The sequence below is a fragment of the Apiotrichum porosum genome (genome assembly GCF_003942205.1).
Source record: "Apiotrichum porosum strain DSM 27194 chromosome Unknown scaffold_2, whole genome shotgun sequence".
NCBI classification, from domain to species: Eukaryota; Fungi; Basidiomycota; class Tremellomycetes; order Trichosporonales; family Trichosporonaceae; genus Apiotrichum; species Apiotrichum porosum.
In genome coordinates this window covers 1728517-1752188 of record NW_021167109.1, presented here as the reverse complement: position 1 = coordinate 1752188, position 23672 = coordinate 1728517, and the positions used below count along the sequence as shown (strand labels likewise).

The 23672-nt window shown below is 59.2% G+C and overlaps 7 protein-coding genes across 7 annotated transcripts; 3 read left to right on the top strand and 4 right to left on the bottom strand.

Moving 5' to 3' along the window:
* Nucleotides 1-6363: 6363 nt before the first annotated feature.
* On the bottom strand, nt 6364-8076 carry EHS24_004696 (uncharacterized protein; the record flags this gene model as incomplete). The annotated part of the gene is made up of 5 exons (XM_028620254.1): nt 6364-7203; nt 7251-7438; nt 7521-7618; nt 7742-7772; nt 7833-8076. The coding sequence occupies 5 exons, from the start codon at nt 8074-8076 to the stop codon at nt 6364-6366; spliced, it is 1401 nt and encodes a 466-aa protein (XP_028479226.1).
* A 1388-nt stretch (nt 8077-9464) lies between these two features.
* EHS24_004695 (uncharacterized protein) lies at nt 9465-12103 on the top strand (the record flags this gene model as incomplete). Its single annotated transcript, XM_028620253.1, has 4 exons — nt 9465-9776; nt 9846-11009; nt 11063-11437; nt 11483-12103. 4 exons carry the CDS (start codon nt 9465-9467, stop codon nt 12101-12103), a joined length of 2472 nt encoding a protein of 823 aa, XP_028479225.1.
* A 285-nt stretch (nt 12104-12388) lies between these two features.
* Nucleotides 12389-14203, bottom strand: EHS24_004694 (uncharacterized protein; the record flags this gene model as incomplete). Its single annotated transcript, XM_028620252.1, has 5 exons — nt 12389-13104; nt 13267-13448; nt 13505-13648; nt 13786-13822; nt 13921-14203. 5 exons carry the CDS (start codon nt 14201-14203, stop codon nt 12389-12391), a joined length of 1362 nt encoding a protein of 453 aa, XP_028479224.1.
* Nucleotides 14204-15743: 1540 nt separating this feature from the next.
* On the bottom strand, nt 15744-16619 carry EHS24_004693 (uncharacterized protein; the record flags this gene model as incomplete). The annotated part of the gene is made up of 1 exon (XM_028620251.1): nt 15744-16619. The coding sequence occupies one exon, from the start codon at nt 16617-16619 to the stop codon at nt 15744-15746; it is 876 nt and encodes a 291-aa protein (XP_028479223.1).
* Nucleotides 16620-17622: 1003 nt separating this feature from the next.
* Nucleotides 17623-18090, top strand: EHS24_004692 (uncharacterized protein; the record flags this gene model as incomplete). The annotated part of the gene is made up of 1 exon (XM_028620250.1): nt 17623-18090. One exon carries the CDS (start codon nt 17623-17625, stop codon nt 18088-18090), a length of 468 nt encoding a protein of 155 aa, XP_028479222.1.
* Nucleotides 18091-19785: 1695 nt separating this feature from the next.
* On the top strand, nt 19786-20905 carry RPS8B (Protein component of the small (40S) ribosomal subunit; the record flags this gene model as incomplete). Its single annotated transcript, XM_028620249.1, has 3 exons — nt 19786-19847; nt 20095-20278; nt 20522-20905. The coding sequence occupies 3 exons, from the start codon at nt 19786-19788 to the stop codon at nt 20903-20905; spliced, it is 630 nt and encodes a 209-aa protein (XP_028479221.1).
* A 1133-nt stretch (nt 20906-22038) lies between these two features.
* Nucleotides 22039-23237, bottom strand: EHS24_004690 (uncharacterized protein; the record flags this gene model as incomplete). The annotated part of the gene is made up of 4 exons (XM_028620248.1): nt 22039-22244; nt 22562-22702; nt 22881-23045; nt 23180-23237. The coding sequence occupies 4 exons, from the start codon at nt 23235-23237 to the stop codon at nt 22039-22041; spliced, it is 570 nt and encodes a 189-aa protein (XP_028479220.1).
* Nucleotides 23238-23672: the final 435 nt, after the last annotated feature.

The window sequence follows — 23672 nt, the reverse complement described above, 5'->3', positions numbered from 1 at the left end:
GCCACCTCTTTCGTCCGTGTTGGGTACACCAGCTGCTCCTATGTATACACCCACTACACCCACACACACACACAAAACTTGCTCGTCCTCGTCCTCGTCCTCGTCCTCATGTGCCCAGCCCCCCGCGTCTGTGGCCTCTGTTTGCTTGGCCTTTGTGCGCGCGCGCCCCTTCCCCTCTCTCCATATCTTGTGCTCCTGCGCTCGCACTCTCTCCCACCGCCACTGGCGCCAGCACGCTCGCTTGACTGGCCATTTCCGTACACGCTACCAGACTGAATACGCCATGTGTCCCCTTGCACGGCGCATCCGACCGACGTTTGTTCCCTGCACCGTAGCTACTGCTCGGGCCGCCATTAGGGTCATATGCAACCTGCTTCTCTCCCATGAACCTTCTGGCCACACCGAAAAAAGGCAAAAGACATGCCCAGACCCCCCCCATTGCCTCCGACGCCTCCAAGGCGCCTCTCGACCCGTTGCTTGTTCGCCTTGGGGACGACAGAGGGCAACCAAGCCGTGGATAAACGTTGCGGCAAACATCTCACGCCCCCAGCCGCCCCGCGGGCCCTTCTGCTCCCCCCGATGAGAGAGTATAGTGGGTGCACCTGTACCTTGGTCTCGCGTGGCTGGCTGTGTGCGCCGCCGCGCCGCCCCGGTCTCGGCATGCAAACGGAGCAAACCCACAGCCCACAGTCCTGTCCCCCCCGCGTCCGGCCTGCGAAATCCAGCAGATTCAGAGAACAAGGTGGGGCCCGCGGAACGGCACGGCAGGACATGTTATTCCTGTTATTATTCCCTGTGTTGGCCGTGGCCCTGTTCCTGTGCCATGTACACCATCCCTCCGTCCATCACACACACACCACCCAGGACACCTTTTCCCCCCTCTCCCCCGTCCGATTTCCAACCAAACGCGAGAGACCTCCACCGGGCTGGCCAAACAGCAGTACAGCAAGCACTACACAGTGGCCCATGAGCTCAGTGGCGGCCGCATGACGGCTCCGTGGCGCCGGCTTTCCCTTTGCGTTCTGGCCTTGAAGCGGAATAAGCGGGCGACATGTGGCGTGGCAGCTGACTTTTGACTCTGGGTGTGCCCAGGTGCCATGTTGGGCACGTACCATTGCCCACCCAGTACGCTGATCCGCATTCATGACGCTATTGCAGCGCCTCTGGCTTGCTCTGGGCGTGTAAGACGGGCCCCGTTCGTCCCGAGGTCTCGTCTCTCTGCGTTGCAGTCGATCAGCGCCGCGGCACGGTGCGGTATTCATCGGTAACAACCCCCAAAGGCCAAAGGGCAAGAGGAAGCAGGCCGCAGAGCTCTAGAGACACTCACACCACATGACAATTGCCCCGTTCGCTTCACAACAAGCTCTTGTCTGTTTTGTTTCTTTGCATGGTGCGCGCATCACCATGGCACACGCACGAGTGACAGCCTATAGGCCTGGTATGTACCCATCCACACATGTGGTGACAGATGATCAGAGCCCATGTTCTGTTCCACGGCACCTGAACACTCGGGCGGCCATGGTAGCAAGCTGCTACACTACCTTGAAATGTGCGACGGCATGCGGAACAACGGCCAAAGAAAAGAGGCGTTCAAAAAAGGCTGGCCGCTGGCCGCTGGACTCTCTCTCCCCCACCCACAAATGTCTGAATGCACCGATCGAAAGGTGGTGGTGGAGTGCATGCTCACAACGCGCTGTGGCGGCCTCGGATCCAGAGACAGATTGAGACCAGAAGAGGCCAGCAGGTGTGCATGCTGGTGGCCTCCATTTTAGCTGACCTATGTGGCGCTCGGCATGGCGCGCGGGTGGCGCTATTGCACCTCCGACACCTTTTTTTCTGGCTCGCCGTACTGGTGCCGAAGCCGAACAAGCCCCATGCACCCCAGTTGTTAATGACGACCACCACCCCCAGACTAGACACCGCCAAGGCAACGCATGTCAAGGGCAAAAGGGGGCAAGGTTGTCGTCAGGCTTGGTCGGACGGAACAATGATTTGATAGTGCTAAAATCAAAATAAAATAGCAACCACACCTGTACTCCTGACCCGTGTTCCCGCTGCAAACCCAACTGGCGAGACGTCAGTAGAGCTGCAGACTCTGGTAGCTGGTAGCCTGGGTACGCTACGATACATAAGCTCTTGTTTCCGGCTTTCCCGGTTGGGCCTGAACCCGTGTCCCTCTTCCGGGCTACCTTGCTGGACTACCGCGCCGGCCGCGCCCTTGCAGCCTCGCGTGGGACATGAGAGCATGGCGCAATGTTCCCAAGTGGCCAAGTGGACAGTCACGCTGATCAAAAGTTGCTGAACATGGCAACATTGGAGGCGGCAGCTGTCAGCAGAGACCAGAGGACATGCTTGGGTCTTGCCACCCACCCACGGGTATCACCGAGCCCCCTCCTGCCGCTCCTCAGATCTGGTTCTCGCAGTGCCGCTCAGATCCGAGAGACACAGTGCACAAAGGACAGTGCTGCCATACGCATCCCACACATCTGGTACAACCAACCCCAAGCGACATTCTTGCCCCTTGTCTGTTCGCAGGCAGAGCGTTTCCCTGCCGGCTTGAGCCCTGCACTTCCCTGCCGCTCCCGGACCTGCAGAGCCATCGTATGCATTCCCGTACCACCAGTCGTGCCCATGCCGGTGCTTCAACTGGAAGTCATGTCCCTCGGATCCTCAGGTCCATCCAAGCCCTGTTCCGAGCCTTCCCGCTCGTCCCGCCGGCCCCGCTCGTTTCGTCGCACTCACAAACGATGCTCAACGACGACGACGACGACAACGGGACATGGGCGTGGTGGCCGCGTGTGGCACAAGGAACAGCCGTCCCCCAAGCCCGGGACATAACGTAATGCCTCGCTGCTGCCTGTCGCGAGCCGCAAAGACCACTGGGCCACTGTTCGGACGCATGCCTGGGCTCAAAACTTTAGCACAGTCCTTTTCTGAGCCAATGCCTGAACGCCCACCTGCAATATTGGTGGATCACTGGCAAAGAAATGGGTCCACAACCGTTCCTTTTGGCGTTACAATACCGCCCTGGGCAGGACAGTCTTTGCGAGCTGCGCACTTTGTTCTTGCCTTGCGCAGCGACACGGGTGGAGGGGGGGGAGATACATATGTCATGATGCTTGTGCGCTTTGCTGCTGCGCGACCCCCTCCCCGGTTGTCAAAGACAATAAGCCGACCTTATCGTCCAGAACGGTGCAACCTTTGCAGCCTAGCACCTTGCACCTTGACCCTTCCAACACGTGGACGGTGGAATGGTAAATATGGTAACACCCTGGGTCATGTTACCCTGTTGCGGTGCCGCCGCCCGCTCCGTCCACCCAGCGCCGCGAGCCGAATGAAACCCAAAGGATCAATGGACCGGATTTGTTGACCCGCGGTGAACGCGCACAGGCACTCCTTTCGGTGGGTGCATGTGGCAGTCGTGTTCAGGTCATGTTGTTCCATGAGGGCAACTTGCAGTCGGCCTCGCCTTTCCTCGGCGTCCTCGGCGTCCCCACCGTCCCCTCTGGCCCCTCTGTCCCTACCATCCCCACCGTCCCCACCGTCTCCACCGTCTCCACTCCACCCTCCCCACGCTTGAGAAGGTGTGCGGTGGCTACGTAGTGAAAGGGAAACTGCTCCGAGCCGCGGTTACACTCGGGCTCGGCACCGGCACCGACGTACCGGCACGTTGTGACGTCGACAACCGCTAGCGGACCTTCCGAACGCTACGGCTGTCTCAGACAAGACGCGTTTCGCTTATGCCCAAGACAGACTAATACGCTTAGCTAGCATATGTAACGGGCGCATCTAGTGGCGCGTCATGGCTGCCGCAAAGGTCGACATGAACGGCTACTCTGGTGAAAACCGACCCGGCTTCCTTTGACCGGTCTCTTTCCCTTTTCCCTGCTCTACGCTTCTAACCTCTGGCCCCCCCTGTGGTTGCAACCTAGGTTGTTCGCCCCTTGGCGCCGCAGTAAAAAATAACAACAAATAAAACAATAAAACAATAACGCCTCTGAATCAAGAGCTACAGACCACCTCAAGCCACTGCTTCCTGACCCAGAAAGTTAGTTGCCGCGTCGACCACGAGGCCTGGCCCATCGGAAGCAAAGGATACCGTCTGTCCAAGGTCGGTCGCGTCCCTGCCACATGGGGTTGTTGCGCGGCCCGAAGCTCAGGCGTGATCAATGGGTACCCGTCACGAGCTTGAGCACAGATGTTGCTCCCTGCTCCCTGCTCCCTGCTCCCTGCTCCCTGCTCCCTGCTCCCTGCTCCCTGCTCCCTGCTCCCTGCTCCCTGCTCCCTACTCCCTACTCCCGACCCACGGCACAGTTACGGTCTCGGTGACGCTCGGACACACGAATCCCGACGCCGCGTCTGTCGGCGACAAAAGCCAAACGCAACGCCACTTTTTTTGTTCACTCGCGACCGTGCCACAACCGAAACCGTACACCCCTTCCGGTCACCCGCACACACACAACAGTTAACCGCCTGGACCTGTGGAAGAGATAACGAGCACCCAGAAAGTGGGAGCGGACTGGCTCGGGGCCTCCGAGCGGACGTGGTGCGCCATCGGGGGCGTCCACTCCGAACCGGCCGCCGCACGGCACATGTCCTAATCCTAGATGGAGAAGAGAAAACCGGGCGGCCACCACCCGCAGGCCGCAGGCCGTGGCCGCGCGTAGATCTGTATGTGTACCGGCTGTCTGGCCGGGTGTGATGTTCAGGTCCGGGTCGGTCGATGCTATGTGCTATTGCGATGCGATGTTCCTACTGCTGCTGCGTCCGGTGCAAAAAGGAAAGCTCGCCACATGTGTGCGCCGGTGCAACTGTGCGCACCGCAGGTGATCGGCCGATCGAGCACCGACACATTTATTGTTACTTTCCGGCTCGACCGTATCCGTCCTCGTCCACGCCCGCTGCCCACGCCCACGCCCACGCCCCTGCGTCGCGCTTGTACGCCGCACGGCGCGCCGCAAGGCCGTAGTGAGTGTGTATGTGTGTGTGTATGTACATGTGTGTCCTGGCGGCAGCGGGTATCCCGGCCCGGTCCAGACACTGCAGCGCGTGGCCAGCGTGGCGCAGTGCAATTAGTCATGGATCATGGATACCATGCCCATTCGTCGTCGTCGTCGTCTCGTGCGTTCGCTCCGGAGCGGAACCGACACAAGCTCAGCTCGGATAGACTCCGAAACCACAATTATCTCGTCAGCACACTCCAACGACCGGGGCCCGGGGACTGGGAGTGGGTTCCCACTGTGTCCGTCGTCGTTGTCGTTGGTCGTCGTTGGTTGTCGATCACTAAGCTTTTCACAATCCGCTCAAATTGTCTCGGATTGTGGAGTTGGTGCCACAATCAAACAGAAAAACGGGCGTCACAAGTCAACTCTGTGTGTGTGTGTCACCCTGCTGCCTGCTGCTGAAAGCCTACCGGGAACGCAGACGACGAAACGCGGATACAGGACAGGGGTTTGGGTGCGGTACGGTGGAGAGAGGGCCGCGATATCGTACTCCTTCTCGTACATCTTGCTCATATTAGATCCGGCAAGCCAGATATTCCGTCTTGGCCGGCTCAAACTCGGGAACCTTTTTGGTTTCAGTTGTCAAGGTCTTGGACCGTATCATGGGCACACGAAAACAAGAGCCACTCTACACAGTTAAGCTTAGCGAAGGGTTTTGAGCTCAAACATTACAGTAAGTACATGTGTGGCCCGTTTTGTTGCGGTAACGTGACGTCTGGACCTCTCTGGATGCCTGACGGGCGTGTCCACTGCAGGCGGGGTGCGGGGTTTGACCACGTCGGGGACGGGAAACAGATTAAACAGATCCCATGCATTCCGGGGGGAGACAACGGGTGACGGAACGACGGCTACAATCTCGGCATTCATGAAGTGCCGGAGGCAGCGCAACTTGGAAACGTGCCGACTCGGGGAGTCACGACTGATTCTTGGCGGTTTGGACCAAAAGTGATTCCACAAGCCACCCCCCGCTGGATTATCGCCCCGGGTACGGGATAACGTAACAGTGTGGTAACCTCTTGTTGATGTCACAACATCGCTGGGTGACAACCGTCAATGTCGTCAAATGCAATAAAAGAAAAACAGCAACCGCCGTAAAAATGGCAGACGACGTCCGACGTCCGGCAACTGCCGCTGTGCGATTGAGATCCTGCGAGATCCCTTCCGTCTTGGTGACGTGTAAGTGTACGTTACTTTGGTTATTGACAAAAAAATGGTTCATATGACACAACGATGGGGTTGAAAAGGTACGATAACAATGCTCAGATTACTGTTCTTTTTTATGATGGTGTGTGTGTGTGTGTGTGGGTGTATGGACTGGAGTGAATCCGACTGCACATGCGCACATGGACATGCACATGCACTAGACGTGCTGGGGGCTAAAGTAGCCAGGAGCAGATGCCAGGCGCGCGCGGATCTCCTGGACCGACATGTCCGCCAGGCGGTCGGCAGCAGGCATGTTGGGCCCGAGAATCTGGTTCGATGACGAGAAGATCCACTGGGCCGGGTCGGGGAAGGGACGGGCAGTGGTGGCGTCGAGCTCCTTGGCAATGACCTCCTGGCAAAAGTAGCCCAGGTTGAGGTCGTTGGGGTCGTAGCCAAAGGGGTTTTCAATCTCACCGGCGATACTGGCGTAGCCCATGACAATGTACGCGGTGATCAAGACGGCGGGGACGGTGATCCAGCCAAAGCCAGAGACCAGCTGGAAGGGGAGGGCCATGCAGTAGATCCAGCTGACCTGCCAGATGTGTGCGTTGTAGCTCCAAGGGATAGGGGTAGTAAGAATACGCTCGAGGTTGACAAGTGAGTCGTTCATCGACGCGATGGCGGCAAGAAGAACGTTGATGGTTGGGACGTCGATGGTCTTGCGGTGCTGCATGGTGTTGACCCACGAGCTCATGAACATGGTAATCTCAAGAGGAACGTTGTGCCCAACGCCGTGAGCGCACGTACGCAGCTCCTCCTTCTGGGCCTTTTTGGTCTTCTTGCCAAACAGGCGCTGTGGCAGCAGGTTGTCCCACTCAAAGTGAGGAGGCGCATTGGCAGGCGCAAGCTTTGGTCCGTGGGTGTAGGTCTTCTCGTGTGTCGACGCAGCCGACGATCCAGAGCCAGCATAGGCGCCGACCGCGCCAAACGAGGGCAGACCGGCGGCGATGTGGGTGTCGGTCTCGGAAGGAAGCCCAGAGGGAAGGTCAAGAGCGGGCTGTAAAAAGTTAGCAAACGTACATAGCTTGGGCTCTTGACCCTTACAATAAAGTTGACGAGGGGGTAGAGGTCCTCGTAGTGAATGCCCTCCTCGTAACGGAGGTAGTGCTTGACGGCGACGGCGAAACCCAGCGCCAGCTGGACCATGGTCTTCTTCTCAATGACGCCGCGAGCAAAGTCACGAGCCTTCTCTTGAGGGTCAGTGGCTGGTTCTGACAAGACAGTGTCAGGGCCTGGACACATGCGGTCAGCGTGGTCGTCCAAGGGAAAAGGAGACGGTGGTGGCACAACAGCGAGCAGCGGCAAGCAACGCACAGTGGATCCAGACAGCACGGGCCCAGGTGCGGCTGACAAGGATGATGGCCGACCACATGCGACGACCTTCAGAGTACTTTTCGTAGGCCGACGACGTGCTGAATTCTGCATCAGCATGGAGCACAACGGGATCGGACAGGACAGCCGGACAGCACATGGTCGTTGGAACGCCACGTCTAAAAGGCACGAGCATGTCCTGTGCGCCAAGGCAGCCTACGTACCGATATGAAAGCGTGAGACCAAGAAGCACACCTGCGCATGGGGTCAGACAAACGGTGATGATTGCTGATTGATGCACGGGAACAAACCTACCGAGAACGGTGATCATGGTGTTGGGGATGGCGAGGTTGGCGGCGGTGTATTTTGTGACGGAAATGACCATGGAGGCCCATCCTGCCATGAACAGGAGGACTGGCCAGATACGGAAGGCGGCGGTGGCGGCAAGGGCCTTGAGGTAGAAGAAGAAAGTTTTGTGTGGGCGATGTTGAAGGGGGTTGAATGCCTCACGCGGGGACGCAAAGTGAGGTTCGCTGAGCGATGAAGAGGTGGTCGTCATGGTGGGTGGGCACAGGCCAGCTGGCGGGGTGGTGTAAATGTGTGAAGAGATAGGTTTAACGATAGTGGGGGGAGATGGGGTGTGTGTGTCTCGGATGGGAACGCGGCCGGCGTGTTTTAACTGTGGTGAATGAGGGTGGGAAGGAGTGTGGAAGCTGGTGAGTGAGATAGAGGCGATGTGAAAGACGGAGGGACGGAGGCGGGGGTCAAGTGATGGGGGTGGGATGATGCCGCCGACTGACTGACTGACACAGCCTGCTGCTTCTGCTGCTGCGGGGCTGTGGGTCCGTTGATCTCTTTTGACGTCGTCTTCGGCGAGAGCATAGGGCCCCCGCACGGTCCCGGCCCCCGGTCGTCGTCGTGCGCGGCCCAGGCTCTCACTTCGATTGTGCTGCGGGCACAGAAAGCCAAGAGCGCTGTTGCTGTTGCGGTGGCCGCCGGGTTCACCTCCAAAGGTCTAAGATTGGACACGAGTGTCAGGTCAGACCCCCCGCGCGTATCAGGGGGGGTGTGAAGGTGAACCCCTGGGGTGTGCCAGCAGTGGCGTCTCGTCCGTTCTCTTCACCTTTTGCGCACACACATGCTCTGCTACGGTCCTCACTCACTCACACTGCTTGCTCCGCCTCCCCCTCATGTAGTGCGGGCCGGTAGTCAAGGCGCTGCAACTGTGCTTTGTAAATGACATTATTGAGAGACCAGGCCAACAGCGCTTATGTTGTTGTTTGTCTCTCCGTGTTTCGCGCGCGTCCGCACAAAGTCGCGTCCGCTTGTTTCATCGTTTGTGCACAGAGATTGTGCCTGAAAAGAACGAAAAACCTTAGTCCACCCATCAACCGTCAGAAGAGCCCCCCTTTGGCCTTTGACGGAGCGCTTCCAAAACAGTGATTCTAGCCCTTCTCGTAAGTCCTGTTGCACTACCCACGCAATAACGAGCTCCATGTTGCACTGCACCGATTACAGAGAGCCCTCGGTCGCTGACAAGGTGAAAGAACACGGCGGCACGCTCAGATCTTGTTCCACCTGCCGGATTCCTCCCCGTGCACGTTTTTGCACAGCCACAAGCCTGGGCCGCGGGCACACTAGGGACACTTTATGCGCACAGCTCGCGGTGGCGGCACCCCCGCTAAACCAACGGGATAGAGACAACACACATTTTGCAGACGTGGTGCAAAACTTTACATGCATGCTGTATGGAGACGATGTTGATGAAGCGTAGCTGTTGGTCCGTTTGATGGCGCGCCGTCCTCGCCTGGTGTTCCGACATGAGTCAACTCTTGGTCTTCCTCGCCTTCCTCGCCTTCCTCACCTTTCTTGCTTCTGCACTCTTCCTCACTTTGCATCCACCAGTCAGGCGACCCACAGCCCTTCTATTGCGGCCCCCTGTCTGGGATGCCGGTCGCCTCTACACGAGGCCGGGGCAGGCGCTCCATCAATGCCAAGTACGACCGTGTACTCTGCCTCGCTCGCAACAAGCCGCCTGCAACCGCATCGACCCTTCTTCCAGACCGCCAAAGCGCGCAGGCAAAGGCCAGAACCGTCGCACAGAGGGCTCTCGACCGCCAAGCAGAACTAATTGAGAAACTAGGCTTTGCTCCACCTCTGCCCTCAAGCTCTGCCACCGCGCAAGTCGGACGGACATTTGTATCGCCTCGTTTTGGAACAGGGCAGCGGGAGGCTCACACTTGGCCCGCGGCTGACCGGGTGAGTCGCGTATGAGCTACGTATGAGGCCGAGATAACCGCTCGTCTGGCCGCTGACACACATTCCCAGGCAGAAACCAACCCTTGCCATGCACCGCCGGTGTCGGTACCAGCTCCACAATGGCTGTTCGACGCGGCAGGCGGCACGTACCAGCAAAAGTCGATCACAATACCACCTTCCCTCACCCATCAAAACGTAACGGAACTGCGCGCACCAGAGTCGTGGGCCAACTGCGCCGCATCCACTGCGTTCCAGCCGCCGTTGCCGTCGTCGCACACCTGGCCAGGTCAAGCCGCCACGGACGCCATGGCTGCGCCGAGAATGCCGCACAGTGCACCGGAATTCGCGCAGACGGCCCACCACCCCTCAACTCTATCACACGCTCAAGGTCTTACGCACACTGTACCCCTTCTGCTGACACCCTACGGACTCGTCAGCACCGACGGGCGGCCGGTGTTGCTGCCTGGCACCCATTCCGGAACACCGCAACAACTGGACCTGCCTTCTTTCCCTGTGCTCCAGTGGGCCCCGCAGCGCAACTTTCAACCCGCCATCCAACAAACGCCTGGCGCACTTTCCCAACGCTCAGTGCACTTTCCCACTCCTTCAAACAGCTACCACGTCCATGACACTCCGCAGTGGCACCCTCACGACGACATCCCCCAGGCCCTCCCCGTCCCGGCTTCTCCGGGCCCCTTGCGCGTACCCCGAGACTCGGGTCATTCTCGCGAGCCGTTCCCTCAGCCCCGCGCTCTCACACCACCATACTCACCACAACTCCTACCACTCCAAGAGCCTCCCAGGGTTGTTTTGTACTCACCAGACCTCACCTCTCACTACTATGGCTCTGACGAGGAGCTCTCGTTTGAGCACAACAGTCTACAGGACACAAGGAAGACGCTCAATGACAACCCAAGTCTGCCGACACATGTGCCGTTCATCGACGACCAGTCCTTCGACGACGGCGCGAACAACCTGGCAGTGTGGAGCAAGAGCGACATCGACTGGGCGAAGCCTACCCAGACTTGGAGCGCCAGCAACCATGAATGGGAAGGGGAGTCCCTAGGCAGGCGCTCAGGCTCTGACTCGCCAGCATCACAATGGTCTACACCCGACAGTGGAGCGCTCGACATCAGCCAGCATCACGAGACAACGAAGGAGAGTTGGTGCGAGCCTCTTCTGCCGCAGTCCCACGGCACCCCACCACCTCCGCCTCTTCCCCTTGCTCCTTCTGTTCACCCCTCCAAGCTGCCCGATCCACGCGGCCGGCAAATTGTCTCGAAAAGGCTGCGGCCGAGCTCGCCGAGGCGTCTGACGAATACGCGCCTGGCACTGAAGTAGGACACTTGGCCGAGGAGCAAAACGCGTCCCAGGTCGAACCCGTGATCGTGGTCGAGCACCTGTCGCAGGAACAGCGGCCAGGCTACGACCTGCAAGAACACACTGGCTCTGACCTGAAAGAACCCTTCACTGACGGCAAGTTGGGGCACCTGTGTGGGTCACCGCACTTGCCCCACTGCGCGTCTCCGCTTGACAACGCGCCCGTGGCCCCGGACGAGGACGAGCTGCTTCTCAAGGACGACGACAGCATCCCCGGCGGCGTCTGCATGGACATGGACGCGGACATGGATCTCCAACTGCGCACGACGCAGGTGCACGACGTGAGTTGCGAGCCGAAACAAAGGCTGCACAACTGACGCGAGCAGGACCCTCCTTCCGCTGCCATGTTGTTCACAGGAGCACCCCCGACACCGGCAGCCACCACTTCCTCCGCCATCCCCATCACCTCTCCGACCCCCACGGCTTGGCACATGGCCACTCCCAGGCATGACTCCAATCCGGGAGCTCTTCCCACTCCATCACGCATGCGGCGCGCGACCGAGCGCGCATGGACCACCTTGGCAGCCATGCAGCGCGTCTCCGATCCCGTTGGGCTTGCCACTCCCGCCCCGGACTTTCCGGACTCGCCGGCGCGTGCGCCCAGCAAGGTCGACCCGTACGCCGGCTCGCGGACGGCTTGGGGTCCAGACACGTCAGTGGGCAGCCAGGACGAGCTCGAGTCCATCGCGAGCTTTTCGGACGTGTCTGAGCGTCCGCCCATGCCTACGCTGGGTGAGCAGCAGCAACGGTCCGATCCGGCGCCGCCTCACGCTACCTTCTCAGACCATCCGTTGAGCGTCGGTGTCCAGCAAGTCGAGGAGGGCAGGTATACGCCGACGCCGACGCCACCGCGCGAGGTCAACAAGGTCGTCAAGAGAGTGCGCTTTGCGGGACTGGACGACGACGATGACGATATTGGATTCACGATCTGGCGTGACGGGTACTGAAAGAGCGCAAGATCAGGATGCCCGCGACCACGACCACGACCCCGGCCCACGACTGGAGACGGTAGAGACGACAGACCACAAACACCACCGCCACGTTATGTCACAACACACATGCATGTTGATACCGTTGTATCCATAATAGGTACTTTGTCATGAATCAAAGGGAGGAGCAAAGGACAAACGTAAAGCAGAAAAGGCAGGGCAGGAGGTGGATGGCACATGCAGGATTAGGAAGAACTCGTTTTGGCGAAAAGAAAGGGTCGAGCTTGGTCTTTCCTCTTTGCTCTAGTCGTCCTTCTTCGAGTCGATCGACGTAAAGTTGACAATCTCACTTTCGATAGCGGCGACGCCGGTCCTGCGGAGACGCTCGATGAGGACCTGGCCAAACGCGGTGGACGGGGTGAGGACACCGCCGCGGCGCGAGAGCGGGGGCAAGGTCGTGCCCTTGGGCGGGGGCAGGATGAGGGAGAGCGCACACTCGGTAAGCAGCTTGGACGTGTGCGCGTAGCCCGGGTCGCCCTTGGCCGAGTACTTGGTCACGACGACGAGGCCGTTGTCGGCAAACGACACGTTGGTGACCTTGGTCGAGCCGTTGATGCACTCGTCCATGCTGGGGCCCGTGCCGGGAGGAGGGACGTAGGGCTTGAGCAGAGAGCGGAACCAGGCAGCGTACATGTACAGGCCGCCAAAGAGGAGGGCAATGGCCGAAAACACAAAGGCCTTGAAGGTGGACGTAATGTTCAAGCCGCCCATCTTGGTCAGGCCTTCCTGGAAGTGAATGTTGTCTCCGTGGCGAGGCTCGTTCTCGCACGCGGCGTCGGCGGCGTGGACAGTCGTGCTGGAGACGACGTTGGGGCCGAGGCGGGAGAGGAACCACGAACGGCGGTAGCATGGAATGTTGGTCGTGTTGAACATGAAGAAGCCGCCGACCGAGGGAGCACCGGGCACCTCGGGAGTGTGGATAACGAGCTTGGGGTACGGCTTGGGGTGGGGGAGGTTGGCTGCACATAGGTCAGCTCAGATTCAAATTCAGGTTGCAGACTGAGGAGGGCGTGGTATGGGAATAAAAGAGTAGGCAGTGACGAAAGAGAGGGCGCCCGTCGCCGAGATGAGATGGCAGTGCCCTCCCCGAGCCGACTTGCACCATCGGCTGCTGGACTTACCGCGCAGAAGCGAGTACTCGTGCGTGTTCAGCTCGCGGGCGTCAGCGACGGTGGTGACGCTCGCCATGGTACCGCCCGAGATGCCGCCACGGATGGCGTAGTAGTTGGTCGTGTCCTTGATACCGACGTTGCGGCCGGCGCGGTCCTGGAGCGTGCGCAGCGACTGGTAGATGCACATGTCGCTGGAGAGAGCATGTCAGCGCACAGCAGCTCGCTCCACTTGACAACCTGCACTTACCCGGGAGCAGCCTCAAAGCCACACATGGGGACAATGACGGCACCGGTCTTGGCGGCGAGGAAGTCCCAGTTCATGACCTGCTTCTCGACCCAGAACACCTCACCGGTGAGGTCGAGGTACTTCTTGCCGGCTCGGGCGACTTGACTGTGGGAGGGGGAGCAGGCGTCAGCGGGCGTCCTCTACCACGACGTCATAAGAACAGCTCGAGTTCGGATCGAGATTCAAGCCGGCCCCCCTCCGCGGAGGGATCGGGGCACACCACACACCCACACCGAACTCACGCAACGAGGTGGACGGCATTCTTGACTGCATAGGGGCCTGTGGGAGAGACGTTCAGCACACTAAGCTCGCGGGGGATGGCCGCCTGGCGTTTCCAATGGTCATTGGCCATGCCAGCACACGAAAGAGAACTTTACCCAGCTGCCATCCCGCAGTGCTGTACTCGCCCGCAAGGTTGATGAAGAGGTCGGCGCGCTGCACCATGTGGCCGACCGCGTCAAAGTCGGCAAGGTCGCAGACGATAAGCTCGCGCTTGCCGCCGCCGATCAACGTGTTGGCAGCTTGGAGACGCTCGGCACTTCGGCCGGCGAGGACGAGGTCAAACTTGTTGGCCTCTGGATGGTTGACGAGGTAGGGGAGGAGGTGGTTGACTGCCGTGTACGACGTCGCGCCGTACACGAGGATGCTGGGGCGGGACATTGCTGGCGGTTGCTAGAGGTGTCGGGCTGGGAGCGTTGGCAGAGCGTCGCTGGAGAGAGAGAAAGATATAAGAGATTGTGCTGTTGGGAGAGAGAGACCCGCGGGAAGAGGACACGAAGTGTGGGATAATAAGCTGGACGGTCGGGGGGGACGACGACGGGAGAGGAGAGGTGTGATATGGGGGACATGCAAAGTGACGCGCGGAAGGACAGGGCTCATGGCCCGAACGCGATATTCCCATCCGTGGGCCCCACGTTTGCCCCCCTCCGCGCGTGCAAGCGTGCCTGCAGCCATGACGACGGGTTCAGGCAGCATGTGTGTGCGAGGTAGGCCGCTCCCTTTTCTGTCCGCCGTTTATCCTCGACCAAGTAGCAATGCATGCAGCAGAGGAATGTAGCGTGTTCAGTGATAGCATCAAGTTGTAGTCTTCTCGACAGTTTGGCCCTTGGACCATTTTGCAACGTGTTCTAACGTTCCGACAATCGACATTAAAAACAGAAACGAAAAGCAAAACGCTGCATCCGACTGAAAAAAAAGTGGCTCCTTTTTTCGGGATCACAGCGTACACAGCAGTACAACAGTGACGAAACAGCTTGTCCGTGTACACCCGCAGCCAGCTCTGAGCGTCAGAAAAGGCCGAACACTGTGTGTCAAGGGCGCCAGGTGTGTGAGAAACTGAATCTACGGGCATGTCATGGGCATTGTTCTAGCCCATTGCCATTGCCTTGGCTTGCGGCAATGTTGGCGGTGGTGGCGTCCAGGCGGGGGCCGCCGCCGCGGGGAAGCCGGGAACTGACATGAGAGTTGTGCGAGCTCCAGAGCACAGCAAAGATCGAATATCCAGCAACCCAATAAACATTGCCAAGGCCAGAGGCCAGATGGCCAGATGGAAGGGGGCCAGGCCAGGCCTCGCCGGTATTGCCTTCCTTTGAACGAATCCCACACACTGACGTCTAGCCAGTCCTCGTCCACCGCCAACCGTCCCTCGCAATGGCGCCCACAAGCCAAGCTCAAACCGCCGCCTCGGCCCGTTTGTCCCCATGAAGTCGGCCTCGCCAGTGGCCAGTGGTCGGGGCACCACGGTACTGTGTGTGTGTGCATGGTGCACAGACGCGGTATGCTCGGGGAATCAGAGCGAACCGGTCGTACGCGATTGTGACCGCCCTAAGTGACCGAAACAAAAGTCGTACACCTTGACCTGTGTTGCGCGTTTCACAGCCTCTCCATTCACACTACCCCCGCCATACCTTCCCAGAATCGAGATGGCGAATGGGCGTCAGTGTGCTTTCTCAATCAGTCATTCACCTGATCACCTGGCACCTCGTGCGTGTGGTGATCAAGGTCCTTCCTACATGCTCCCTTTGCCACAGTCACGTGCTCCTATGCTCACTTTCGCTCGAGGGCCGCAACCAATGTCTTTTTACATGCACACCTCTATCATTAACCGTGTTGTAATGTACCCCTGCACTTATTATACTTGGTTTCTATCCTTCTACACCCCACCCGTTGCACGTTTTCTTGTGGGCGACCAACGACGCTACTACTGAGCGAGGATGGCGTTGCGGCGGGCACGGCGGAGGTCGCGGCAAGCAGGGCGGCGGACAAGGTTGGGGCGAGCGGGCACACCCTCGGCGGTCTTGTGCTCCTTGGAGTTGGTTGTGGGGTTGGGAGTGCGTCCGCTGGCAGCGGTGTACTTGTTGACGACAAACGAGGCAGGGAGGTACTCGGGGAGGTGGATGGCCTTGACGTTGACAGACGGCGCGCGGCGGATGTGGGCGACCGGGAAGGTGAGCGACGCAGGCAGAATGTAGGAGTGGCGAGGCGTGGCGGGGGCGGGCTCATCGTCCGTGGCCGAGTCCGAGTCCGAGGTGAGGGCGGGGCCCTCGGAGAGGTCCAATTGGCACATCACCTCCTCAATGTTCTCGAGCTTGTCATCGTTGGTGAAGCGGGGGGCCGTGCTGGTGGCGACAAAGGGAGTGAGGGGGCGGCTGAAGGGAATGGGAGAGTCCTTGCGGCGGGGGACGGTGTTGATGTCAAATGTGACGGGGAAAGAAGGGGGAGGCACGCGACGGATCTTGGGGGCAATGCGGCGGCCGTTGTCCTTGAGGAGGATGGACTGGGAGGGGGCCGACTTGACCTCGGTGGCGGAAGTCTGGAGGCGGCGCTGGACCTTGATGACCTTGACGTCAACAGGGCCAGTCATGGCAGGAAGGAAGTCCATAAGGGTGGTGTCAACGATAGGGGCCTTGATGGCCGTCTCGACAGGAGCTGGGGTGGCGGGCATGTTGGGAGCGACGATGGGACCAAAGTCGAAGGGAGGAAGAATAACAGAGGAGGGAAGGGTTGAGGGGATGGCAAGAGTAGACGCAAGGTCGAGGTTGAGAGTGGCGAAGCCAAGGTCGAAGGTGGTCGACATGGTTGGAGGTTGTGTGTGTGTGTGTGTGTGTGTGTGTGTGTGTGTGTGTGTGCGTGTGAAAGTTGTGAGAGGAAGAGGTGAAGTTGGGAGATGATGGGGGGAATGAGAAAGAACGAACTCGAGGGGGGACGGCTTGCTTATATGCCTTGTCGAGGTGGGATCCTTTGCCCCAACGTCCAGCTGCTCATCTCGAAAGAGGTAGCTGCCAGATATGGGATGTGCATCCATGTCTTGCACTAGTGTGTGTGCAAGTTGCCGAGTGTGGTGGGTATAGCGGTGCGGTCGACGTGGTTGACGTGGCCGCGATACCCGAAATGGTGCAAGATCACAACGAACAGTGGACGCAAAAGGATATTCCTTGATTAGGACTGCAGCGGACCGACTGTATTCATCAATTGTGTCTCACATAACAAACGCCACATGGACTTAATAGGAAAGCTACGGAAAGCTGTCCGTCCGGGTTAGCGTTGATAATACAGTCCCCATTAGCCGCGGCTAATGGACAGTGGGTGTGTGGGTGACCAACATCGCTCCCAGTCGCCATTGTTTGAGTCGCTCTACCAATAGTATCCAACACTGATGTAACTTTGTAGACAACAGATCGTCAGTGTCAACTTCTCTATCGAGTGACAGGAGTGCCTTCCTGCACCGACGCAGGACGGGCCGTCGGTGATGGGACGGTCACACCAAAAGGCCACAACGCCACCCACAACCCACGGCTAAAAGGATGAAATATAAACGCGTGCTAATGTGGGACACCCAAAAAAGTAATTGTTTTTGTTAGCCGCGGCTGTTTGGTTCTCTCACCACTTGTAGAAAGCGCCGCCTACTGAATGTCTTACCGTCAGTCGAGTTGCCATGACGAGTAGCTACTCCATGCGTCCATCAACGGCCAGCAATGCAGGTAGACCACAATGCTGCAACCCCATAAGACTGCCTCGTCCATTCCCCCCGTCTTCCTTCTTCTTCACACATACACATCGCCTCGAAACAACCACCCACAATGGCTCTCATTGCTCCCGCCCCCCAGCGCCTCGCCTCCACGGTCTCGCCGGTCGAGGTCATGGAGATGCAAGCTGTGTATGCCTCTCGCTCCTCGCGCATCTTAAACATTGGCTCGTCCTTCAGGTCCTTCTACACTGCCCGCACGTCCTCAGCTTCAGCCTACTGCACCCTTCCCAGTTCGCCACCCACCACCACCGCTACCCCAACCGATTCCAGCATTCCTCCTGTCAAGGCCACCCGCGCGCACTGGCCCCTGCCCCCACTCCCCACCCGGTCAGCAACCCCATACATCTACAACTCGCCTACCGGCACCCTCACCGAGTCCAGGCCCCGCGCCCTCTTCATCACCAACCCAGACTCCCGCGCGTCGACTCCTGTGGCCACCAGGGAGACTGTCACGCAGTTTGGCGTCCGTGAAGGCCGCCTCCCCCGCCGCTACTCCAACGAGCGCCTTTCTCGCTTCTAAACGCACCAACAGACCCTTTTGGATTTTGCTATTTTCTGGTCTTTGGGATATTGGGTTTCTAGGCTTCAATGCAACGCTGGTCGCCAAGAAAAAAGCGATTAATTGCAGTTGCATTTTGTCCACTAATATTTACCAGTTGCACGATATCCACCGCTCACTGATCCGTCGTTCTCGATCGGTACCTCCAAACGTCCATAAAAAAAACAGATGCATACGAGTACGACCATACAGGGTTGCACGCGGGTCCAAATCGGCCCAGAGGAATGCATACAACACATCTCTATTAACTCCAAAAAACAGCAGTAGAGAAAAGGAAGACCACATCACTCACCCGCCGCGCTGCTTCCAGTCTTCAAACCGTCCCCAGCGGACGCACCCACACTTACAACCACCCTTACAAGACCATTAACCACCAACATTTGGTAACTCTCCATCAGGGGACACCAACCAGCCTAAGCGACGGGAGGATGCAGCAATGTACAAGGCGAGGTGGCGGTGGCAAACTGATTGTCGGCCTGAGCGGCAGCGACGCCTCACGCGCAGGCAAATGGTGAGCTGTTGGGGTTTCTTGTCACGCTCCCGTGCCGGTCAACGCCCACACCCGGCAACATTTTGTCAGAGGTAGCCGAAAGGTGAGACTGCGCAGAAGCAAGGAAGATGGGGATGTCACGAGATGGGTTGGAAGGGAAGGGAGAGAAGGAGAGCTGGTGACCAGGATGGGCTTCGGGAGTGGTGTGTGAAGTAAATGTGGGTTGAAACCCGGCGACGGGGCGATGCGTCTATGTAAGGATCCGAACGAGAACGTATAGCGGCCCATTAACACACCCATTTCCATGTGCACAGGACTGTCTGGTTGCTGAGGATGGCGCTGCTTCCTCCTTACCGGAACAGAAAGCTGGAAAGGGAAGAAGATGCTCGCTGTTCCCACTTGCAACACTCCACTACTCATGAAAGCATTATCACTCTGTCCCATGCGCATAGAAGGATGTAGATCGAGGTATATCTGTCCTTCTGTGTGGCCAGTGTACCAGTGTCAAGGCGTCGACCCGTCCGTTACCGCCCGCCCCAGCTCCCAATCCTGGCTGTGCAGGCAGTGAGAATGACCCGCCGGATGTAAGCAGTCTTGAAGGAACGACGGCCATGCATGATGCGTGCCAACAGAGTCTGTACTGCAGCTGTAGCGACCTGTAGCCCTGTCCCTCTCGTTCTGCTCGCCGCCAACAGCGTCGAGCACGACGGCCTGACGCCGCCGACAGGCAAAAAGCCGGGGGAAAAATAAAATGTTACGTAAGAGAAATGCTCTGGTCACGTGCAAATTTACTCCCGTGACATTTTTCACCACCCCGCGCCACAAGTTCGGCGATTCGGTTTCGGCGAAACGAAATGGCAGCCTGCGTGCCAAATCGACGAGCCCCAGCGACGCCAGGCCTGGTGCTGCCTGCCTGCTTGATCGACCGGCTCGTCTTCCTCCTTCGACTAACCAGCAACAAAGTATGTGTGCCCCCCCTAGACCTCCTGGACAGCGACAACGACAGCGACAGCACGCACACGACCATCGACACCGGCGCTATCGACAGGTGCCCGACATGCACCCCACAGCGCCCAGTCGTCTGCGTTGTTGCGCGCTGAAGTTTCCGCTGGTCCTGCGATGTGTCGAAATTCCTCCCAACAGAGACAGAGGGCTGACCTTGCAGAATGTCCATCAAGCGTGACTCTCGCCACAAGCGTTCCGCTTCGGGTGCCCGCAGGGCTCACTAGTGCGTTGCGCTCGTCGAAGACTGGAGGATGGAGAGCGGCAGAGAGAGCAAGGAGTCGGACAGACGGGAGGATTTGAAGATTCGCGCAGGAGGGCCAGGCGGTGGTGGTGGTGTGCGGACACACCTCTACAGCGCGCGCGCTGTACCCCCACTGGTCCATGCCGAAATCCTGCGTCTCTGCTGTGGTCTCCTGTCCCCATTGTCGGCTGTATCCAGCGAGAGAACTGTGGTGCTGACAGAATTCCAGCCGCAAGGCTCGCAAGTTCGAGCTCGGTCGCCAGCCCGCCATGACCAAGCTCGACTCGTCGAAGCGTGTCCACTCCGTCCGCACTCGCGGTGGCAACGTCAAGTACCGTGCCCTCCGTCTCGACACCGGCAACTTCGCCTGGGGCTCGGAGCACGTTACCCGCAAGACCCGTCTCCTCCAGGTCGTGAGTGTCACACGCACGAGACAATGGTGGACCCAAGCAACATTGGAATGAAGGATGGGGGGCGTGAAAAGTTGGGAAGGGACCCGCACGTCTAGCAGACGACCAGAACGATTGCGTTCGTCGTGCGCTTGATGGGTTTCCTTCCTGGTCGCGGACCCCATCTCACTTTTCGTTGCTTCAAGGGTCCACCCAAAAGTCATCGAATTTTACCCCGGAACCGCATTTGCTCACACTTTTCTCCAGCGCTACAACGCCACCAACAACGAGCTTCTCCGTACCCAGACCCTCGTCAAGTCGGCCGTCGTTGAGGTTGACGCCACCCCCTTCCGTCAGTGGTACGAGGCCCACTACGCCCAGGCTGTTGTCGGCACCAAGGTCGCCGCCACCGAGGCCGCCACCGAGGAGGTCAAGAAGTCGAACCACGTCCAGCGTGTCCTTGCCGAGCGCAAGAAGGACGCCAAGATCGACGCCCACCTCGCCCAGCAGTTCAAGGCCGGTCGTCTCCTCGCCATCATCACCTCGCGCCCCGGCCAGTCCGGCCGCGCTGACGGCTACATCCTCGAGGGCAAGGAGCTCGACTTCTACCTGAAGAAGCTCCAGACCCGCAAGCAGAAGCACGCCGCCTAAGCGGGTTGCTTGGGGACGCTTGTACGAGATGGATGGATTCATGCTTCATACAGATACATTCACACACTCGTTGCGCTGCAGGCTGTGGCTGTTGGTTGGGTTTACTGACCGCAAAGCGGAGCGGGCCGTTGTGCAGAAGTGACTGCGGAGGGGGTTTGTGGCAATCCAAGTTCCACCGACAGATACTAACCCAGCCATGACGCCGTGCGCCGTGCGGACTGTTCCACTCCCCCGGGATGCATACAAGCCAGGACGGCAATGTAGCGGCCGCCAGGAGCACCAGCACATACTCTGCGCTTGTCGCTGCAGCAACGGTCTAGACGATGATGTGGGCGAGCCGGCCGCTGTGCCACACCGAGATGACGGCCTTGAAACACAAGTAGTCAATCTCAGAGCACGGTGTGATGAGGCAGAAGGCTGCCGGTGTCACGTCCAACAACGGCCACGCAAGCAAGACGAGGTGCACACACGACAGCCGTGTACGGGACGGCCCAGCTTCGCTCCCTCGCTGCCCTGCTTGCTCTCTCTCCCTCCCTCACGACTGCCGTTCCAGCAGAAACATACCCTTCACGACCGCCACTGCTGCAATGTGCAATGCTGCTGTACAGAGGCACCTGCGTGCGCGACGTGACATGGGGCAACAAGGCACCTGTGGGGCCACGGTTCTCGCAAAAAAGTTGAGAGCCATGTATTTCTGCCACATCGCCACAGCCACGGACTGGCATGAGAGCTCGTTGATCGTTGATGGGCCACCGCGCCATCATGTGTCCGTGGTGTGCTAAATGTCGCGATTGTTGCGTGGTTCTTTCATGCCACAGTGCTAGTATAGCTCCCAGGCCCAAGGCGTGCTCAGTCCAACGTTCAGTCGGGTCTTGGCACAGGACGCTTGCGTTCCAGCAAAAGCGGCCAAGGTATGTGTATATCCTCTACGGACAAGTCTACCGACACGAGATGGACAGACAGACAGACACACAGCACAGCAACGATTAACGAGGTGAAGTAGGATACGACAGGCACAATTGTCCGGTTTGGGGGAGTGGGAGTGGAGGGTAGCGAGCTATCAGAGGGTGATGGCATCGGGATCGCCCGACCGCCGCCTCTCCGGCTGGCTAGCTTTCAACTAGTGGCTGTGCTTAGAGGGCAAGAGCGGCACCGACAACGCCGAGGACAGCGAGGGCGGCAGCGGCAGGGGTGGTGCGGCCAGCGGAGCTCTTGGCAGCGGCAGTGGTCGAGGAGAAGGGGTTCGACGAAGTGGTGGTGGTGACCGCGTTGGGGATGTAGGCCGAGCCGGTGGTGGCGGAAGCGCTGGCGACGCTGGCAGTGTTGGTGGTGGTAGAGGCTAAGAGGGAGGGGTTAGCTGAGACTGTCGGACCGACAGAGCACCGAAAGGACACCGATCTGTGCAGCACCCGCAGAGCTGGCGCGCATGTCGCACGCCAAGGTGCCATGCGGGACGGAGGGAGGCTTCACCCCTGGGTGTCGGCGCAACGCCGCCGTCTCCCTTGCGCCACTGGGGTGTCCGAGCGCCGAGCGTACACGAAAAACGCGTTTTGCGCGCGTCTCGTCGACATGCGGGCCCTAACGCACAGTTTGCGTGCTCGGTGGGCACCATGGGGGACAGCAGCAGCCAACAGCGGCCGCCAAGAAACTACTCACGGGTGCCGGCCTCAATCTTGAACGACTGCGAGACGGCGAAGACGTCCGAGGTGTTGGTACGGTTGGTGATGGAAACGATGTAGCCGTCGCCGTACTGGATCTGGGGGAGGAGGAGGTGGACAAACTCGTTGGCGGTGTAGACTGGTTGGTTGTCAGCAAGACGGTTGCCAAGAAGTGGGCACCGTGAGATCTCATTTTACAGCTTCCTCGTGTCGATCATGCGCAACGGGGATTCTTCTGGCTCTGCAGAACACCCCTCATCACGACCAGGGAGGCCATGCGTGCCCCCCTCAGACGCCCCTCTGCCATATGGACTCACCCTGGTCAGCGAGCTGCTGGGCGCTGGCGAGAAGGGCGGTGTCCTTGTTCGAGAGCTGAACGGAAAACTCGGTGGCGTCGGTCGCGGCGGCGGTCCAGTTGAGCGCAACGGTGTCGTTCGAGTACCACACACTTCCCGAGTAAGGGAAGAGGATAGAGATGGCAGCTGAGGTGTCAGAAGGTGCTCGATGGTGAAGACGAGTGGGGAGAGGGGACGGTGGACGAAAGACCCGACGACGTGGGCTCAGATCTCTGGCGAGGTGTGCGTGCGTGGGTGCTTGTCAAGCCGAGTCTACTTACCGTTGGCGCCGTTGATGAGGGCAAGGCCAGAGGCGACGGCGACGATGGAGAGCTTCATTGCGATGTGGTAAAGACTGTGTGGGATGAGGGAGGAAGAGAGGAATGAAGAAAGCGCGAGCAATGAAGGGATGGGTGGGTTGGTGTGAAGGAACAAGGGGAAGGCGGGTCACGCCGGCGCGCGCACACCCAATCTGTCAGCTGTCCGTCTCCCCGCCACAAACAAACGTCTCTCGCTTTCATGCATTTATCGTCTCTGGGATCCGCGGGCACATCCCGCAGCATCCACGTTTTTATCCGCAGGCATCGACATGTGCATGTACTATTGCAAAACGCTGGTCTCTCTGGACCGTCGACGACAAGATATGCATATATGCATACACACCGTGGACACGACTGTGCGCACCTGCGTGCGTGTGCTGCCCCCATGCGCGCCCATGCACCCACCCGGCGTACCGGGGCTGGTGGCTGCCGCGTGCCCCTGGGTGTGGGCTGG